The sequence below is a fragment of the Haplochromis burtoni genome, unplaced genomic scaffold, assembly GCF_018398535.1.
Source record: "Haplochromis burtoni strain Fernald_Lab_line unplaced genomic scaffold, NCSU_Asbu1 Contig_13, whole genome shotgun sequence".
NCBI classification, from domain to species: Eukaryota; Metazoa; Chordata; class Actinopteri; order Cichliformes; family Cichlidae; genus Haplochromis; species Haplochromis burtoni.
Window position 1 is genome coordinate 2,942,551 of NW_024582374.1, and position 6,265 is coordinate 2,948,815.

The window sequence follows — 6,265 nt, forward strand, 5'->3', positions numbered from 1 at the left end:
TCAGTCCAGCTCTGAGGTCTTTACACTGGCTGCCTGTACGTCAGAGGATAGACTTTAAAGTTCTGATGCTGGCCTATAAAGCTCTGAATGGTTTAGGACCAAAATACATCAGTGCCCTCCTGACCCAGTATGAACCTTCCAGATCCCTCAGGTCATCTGGATCCGTTTTTTTATCAGTTCCCAGTGTCAGAACCAGACACGGAGAAGCTGCATTCAGCTTTTATGCTCCATATATCTGGAACAAACTCCCAGAAAGCCTCAGATCAGCTGAAACACTCAGTTTATTTAATTCTCAGCTGCATTTGAATAAAACACCAAATCCACACTTTTAAGCTTAAAATTCAAAACTTATATTTTAACTACTGATTTTATCTACTGTTTTTTTGTTTTGTGTTTTTTCTCTGTAATCAATTTTAAATCGTGCTTTTTATTGTTTTTGTTTTTTAATGTCTCTATAAAGCACTATGAATCACCTTGTTGTTGAATTGTGCTATATAAATAAACTTGCCTTGCCTAAACTGCTTTGTATTACTTCCCAGCAAACAGATAATGCTACAAAGCTGGACGCTCATATTAAACATGGCTAAAATTGCAAATAAACAGGTCAGTGTCTCTGAAACGCTGCACTGTTTCACATCCTGTTTCAAAAACATTTTGTTTTCTATTCTTGGATCTGATTGGCATTAAATGGAGGGTCTCTCTTTGTACGGTTTCAGAAGAAGCTCTGCTCTGATCACAGCACGCCCACCCACCTGCTCAGTTTGACTCAGAAATACTTCCATCAGTTTGCTTAAAAACATTTTTGGAGGTTGACCAGAAAAGAAAACTTGAAATACTATGCATTTCCTGAAGAAGTAGAGCCGTGGGTATTAGTTTTCTTTTTCTCAGAAAAACAAAACAAAACAGCTAAAGACCAGAAAGTCAGCTTCTGCAATCAGAGCCCACTATGAAGGTGGATCTTTAGCTGACTAATGTTAGAAGATGATGATTTTTTTTCATCTGTAAAGGGAAATGAAGACGAGTTAGAAAAGCACATTTCAGTGATTGGTTACTTACACATCTCTGAAATGTTTGTCTTGTATTGACACTTGAAACAAATCTCCACTGTAACTACTGTTTCAGAATGGGAAATTACAGTATGTTTCTCAGTTGGTTTCCTCTACCGTTGCAAGAGGAAGACACACTGCACAGAACCATCACAGCCTGTTTGCAGAAGCTCAATAGAAGTAACAGGAACGTGTGCTTTTAAGGAAGAGAGGCCATAAAGAGACAGGATGCTTGTTTTAGGAAGAGAGTGGAGCGAGTGGCTGCATCAACGTTTAGTAGAAGATGAGTAAGGACTCGTGTTCAACTCGTGCAATGCTGCTCTAGAAGAACCCAATAATAAAAATATAGAGCGGAGCAAAACATAAGTCAACGTAAAGTATTTCAACATTATGAGCATGAGTACTTTACAGTCTTACAATACTGTTGATCACTTTTCTGACTTAATCTCATAAAGCATTGCTTTAACAGTCAGCACGCGTACCCATCCTGCAGTTCAATACTGCCCACATCTCAAAAGGTGTCAGTGTGAGGATGGAGCTTGGCAGGGGCAACATCACACTGCCAGTCGATAAAGACCTGTCACAGTGCAGTTGATTAAACTGAAACACTATGACAGCTCTCTCTCTCCATTTGTGTCCTTCCCATCGGAGCAGAGCCACAGTCGGATGAAGGGCTGGCCACTGGGGCGCAGAATGAGCCTGAGTGAGGCGATCTCTGAGAGCCCTGAGGCTGCTCCCACAAAGAGCGCAGCCTGACCTCCCCGGGGAGCGACACAGCTGTACAAAGTGTGGCTGTCACCTGGAGCATATGTTGTCTTCTTCTGGCAGCCGTCATCAATAAAGATCCACACCTTTCAAACAGGGATAAACTATAAAGTCCCTGATGTCTGTGAGGGAGTCTGGAAGGCTGTTGTGTATTTTTCCCAAAACTGACATGCAATGCACTATTTTTATAATACAGCATATGAGGCCCAAGAAGCGATACTTACCACCCAGACAGGCTCCCATAGCCAAAGCAAAGATGAGCGGTTTAACTGGCAGGTTCACATCTGCATCCTGACTCAGGTTGATGAGAACAGGAATCTGCAGAGACAGATTTAAAATCATGAAAACAGCTCTTTCTTGAAATTTTACATACTCTGTTTTTAATATGGCGAAATGTTTTTTTTTGTGCTTTTTTTTAACTACAAGAAGGATGTGTGTGTGTGTGTGTGTGTGTGTGTGTGTGTGTGTGTGTGTGTACATGTTTAGACACCTTTGTGAGGACAGAAAATTGGGATGTCACTATACCTGTGGGGACCAAGAGTCACCACGAGGCATTTTTGAGGTTCAAAATGTGGTTTTAGTGTCAGGGTTACAATTAGGTTATGTTTAGGCTAAAGGTTAGGCATTCATTTTTGATGTTTAGGGTAAGCGGCTAGGGAAAGCATTATGGTCAATGAGATTTGATATCTCTACATATAAACTGACACTAATATAATAAAAAAGACTTTGAAAAGATGTATATGTGTGTGTGTGTGTGTGTGTGTGTGTGTGTGTGTGTGTGTGTGTGTGTGTGGTTATGACGCAAGTGCTATACAATAACATGTTTATGGACTCCATGATGAATAAAGCCTGACTGTTCTCCTTTTGGAAAAGTATTATTATTTCTCTGAATTCTTTCTAATACCCAGCAGGGGGCAACTTCTCCAATGTGAAAGTACATGTATATGAGAGTGTACAAAAGTATGAGAAAACAAACCTACGCCTGAGTTGAGTTAAGGCCTCCATATACCTCTAGTATTTCCTGATAGGATCTTATTTGCTGGTCTTATTCATTATTGTTCATATTTTGAAATATGTACCAGTTTTGACAGCTGCTTTATATCAATCTACATGCCTGCCCCTTGTTAGGGAAGCAAACTTTAAATGTATTTTTGCAGGAATGGGTAAAATAGTTTTAAAAAATGCATTTGAAATGATTATGAACAAACAGTTGGATGTTTTTAAGGAGAATATTTGTTTGTCCTCTTCCGATGTACCTCTTGTTTCGATGCTCTCACTGCAAGATCGGTAATTTTTTTATATACAGACATGAGTGAAGTATCAATAGTTTCCTGTAACTCTGGCACAGAAAGCAAATAAGTGTAAATGCAGAACTGTTGCTTTGAAAATGCTTCTAAATTGATTCATTCATACATAAATTTCCTAATCTCAATCACTGCGGACTGAAGGGGGAAAACAAATCTTTCCTCAGCCTCACTCTATTGTGCCAATCAGGACATCTTTCTTCTTATCAGCGGTGCACTGAATTGAAAAGTGACGCGCTTTGAAGTGCTCTTCTTTTCAGGTAGAGCAATTCTTGCATGGACCTGAAACTATGGGCGGAAAAAAAAACAATCAGAGAAAAGGACATTTTCAAAAAACCCCATGGACACACTGACTAGTCAAAAAATGTGATGGTTTAATTCTCACAGGCAGCATCTCATTCTGTCAGTGGGATAACATCTTTCTCCTTTCTCAGTGTCATTTTAATTGAGCACAGAGGCACTCCTCTGAAACATTGATCTCTGCTGAATCTATTAATTTGGGGGAAAAAGACAGCTGACAATAGACGTGGTGAGGCAGTAGCTGTTCAGACAGTTTTTACAGAAATAAACCTCCAATTATGAAATGATTAACACATGTTGAGCCTGTTTTTTTCCTCCCACATCTGATTAATACATAATACAGCCCTAATCCCTGGTTGCATCTCTGCCTGTTATGTATTTTTTAATAAGAACCCCCCCCCCGAATGATACACATCTTTTAACTTCTGTATCAGCATTTAATTGCTGTAGCTACACATTATAAATCGTCTCTCTTCCATGTCACAGAATCTGCATGTGACTTGTTTGTGTAAGAGTGTGATATACTGCAGCTGTGATATCAGGCTCAGGGCTCTTACCATGGTGGCAGTGAAGGGAATGTTGTCAATGAGAGAAGAAGCCAGAGCCGAGACCCACATCACCAAGATAATGGCTATAGCCAAGCGCTGGTCTTCTGGCACCGCCTGACAGGGGAGATAAGAGTGACAGATAACTGCTACTTTTATTGCCGCTCACACGCACACACCCTCTCTCCGCCTTCGCTGATTTAAATCAAACACAACAATTATGTTCAGTCTCTGACACCGAACCCCTCCTCGGGGAGCAGAAGCTGAGAGGATGAAGCTGTTTGAATGTGTGACACAACCACAGGTGGTGGCTTTGAGTGTTATCTGTGCTGTAGGCGCACAGCGAGGCTGGTTCACCGCATGCGGTGTGATTTGAACCCTCTTCATGGCGACAGTAAGGAAAACAGAGTCTCCTCCTTTATTTCAGCTGTCCTGCAGCCCTACGAAGAGAGAAAGGCCATGCAGCTCTCACAGCATGTTGTCCATGGTTCTGGGACACCGAGTGGGTCACAAACCACAAATAGCACACTACCTGTCATGTGTCATTATTAGGCTCGCAGGGGCCCGCAGTCTAAACACAAGCTGACGTAGCTATTACTGGTGCAATTCTCTGCTAAGAGACACATCGCTCGCATGACGCACAGAGGCAAGAATATGGGTGAAAATTACTTCAGACCCCTTCAGCTGCCTGCAGGAGTCAGATGCAAAGAAAATAATTGAATTCCGAGCCAGGCAGAACAAAAGGATCGATATGCATGGAATGCAATATCGCATCACCTGTGCCCAATTATCAGCGATGCCAGTCGCACAGAGACCTGAGAGATGACTGTAAAGGTTCAGAATCAAAGGGGAAACTTACTTTTATAAGCAGTGCTGTCTGTTCTCCGATATAGTCAATAAGCTGCAGCTGGGCTAAAGCCTGAAAAAGGAAGAGGAGAAGATTAATAAGAAAAAAAAATCAGAAGAGAATCACTTAAAGGTGAGATTAAACCGAAAGAAGAAAAGCAATTTGGTTTCCATTTAGTGGCTATTAAATAGACAGAGACAGATGTATCCTTGTTATCATTCCTGAGATTGAATATTATTCATGTGCTGGTGAGCATTGCTTCACTGACTCTACACTGTGTTGTAGTTTTGCCCACAAAGAGAGAAACAACAAAGCCCTCACTGTGCTGACAGGACACTTTTCTTTGCATCCTTTCATTGAAGCTCATGGGTGAAAATACAGATAATTACTTTGCACATTGCGAGCTGACTGCCAGCTGCACTGTCAATTGAATCTATGCATTGATTCTGTTTTTCCTTAGTGTCCTGTGAAGCTGCTCGTCAGAGCAGACCCCAGCTAAACCTACATTTATCTTAGATCTGGATGCTTCAAGTGGCTCTAATTAAAAGTTGTTGTTTGGCATCAGTTTTTAGTTTTCACTGTTCAATTTGTGGTCCAAAATTTCCTTGGAAAAAAATAGAAACGAGCTTTCCGTTAAATGCCAGAAACTCGGCCTGTATGTTAAATACCTCCATCAAAACGAAGAGGCCGGCAAAAAACAGCAGCGTGGCCCACTCCACTCGGTGCAAGATGATCTCAAAATCCTGAATGTCAGCCAGAACCAAAAGCCAGAGCGCACCCAAGATAGCGATCCAACCTGAGAGAGAACAAGAAACACCATCTGACATCTCCCTTTACAGCAGGAAAACATGTTCATATACATAAAAACTCTGAGCACTGACTAGCAGATTTTCACAGATTTATATTAGCAGATTGCTCACACAGTAAAAAAACAAAACCTTTATCACATATTACACATGCAACCACTGTTTTTAAATATCTATCTATCTATCTATCTATCTATCTATCTATCTATCTATCTATCTATCTATCTATCTATCTATCTATCTATCTATCTATAGATATATAGATCTATAGATCTATATATCTATAGATATAGATATATAGATCTATATATTAGATATATCTATAGATATATAGATATATAGATCTATATATTAGATATATCTATAGATATATATCTATAGATATATAGATCTATAGATCTATATATTAGATATATCTATAGATATATAGATCTATAGATCTATATATTAGATATATCTATAGATATATAGATAGATATCTATAGATATATAGATATATAGATCTATATATTAGATATATCTATAGATATATAGATATATAGATCTATATATTAGATATATCTATAGATATATAGATATATAGATAGATATCTATATATATAGATATCTATTAGATATATCTATAGATATATGGATATAGATAGATAGATAG

The 6,265-nt window shown here is 39.3% G+C and overlaps 1 protein-coding gene across 2 annotated transcripts in view; it reads right to left on the bottom strand.

The window, feature by feature from the left end:
• Positions 1 to 6,265, bottom strand: part of oca2 (oculocutaneous albinism II) — a 55,455-nt gene that overhangs the window by 11,400 nt on the left and 37,790 nt on the right. For both annotated transcript variants that reach the window (XM_005919698.2, XM_042216686.1), the window contains exons 19-22: positions 5,476 to 5,603; positions 4,820 to 4,879; positions 3,973 to 4,077; positions 2,036 to 2,129 (exon numbers count right to left, since the gene is read on the bottom strand). In XM_005919698.2, the coding sequence (XP_005919760.1) occupies positions 2,036 to 2,129; positions 3,973 to 4,077; positions 4,820 to 4,879; positions 5,476 to 5,603 (387 nt within the window). The remainder of the gene's footprint in view (positions 1 to 2,035; positions 2,130 to 3,972; positions 4,078 to 4,819; positions 4,880 to 5,475; positions 5,604 to 6,265) is intronic.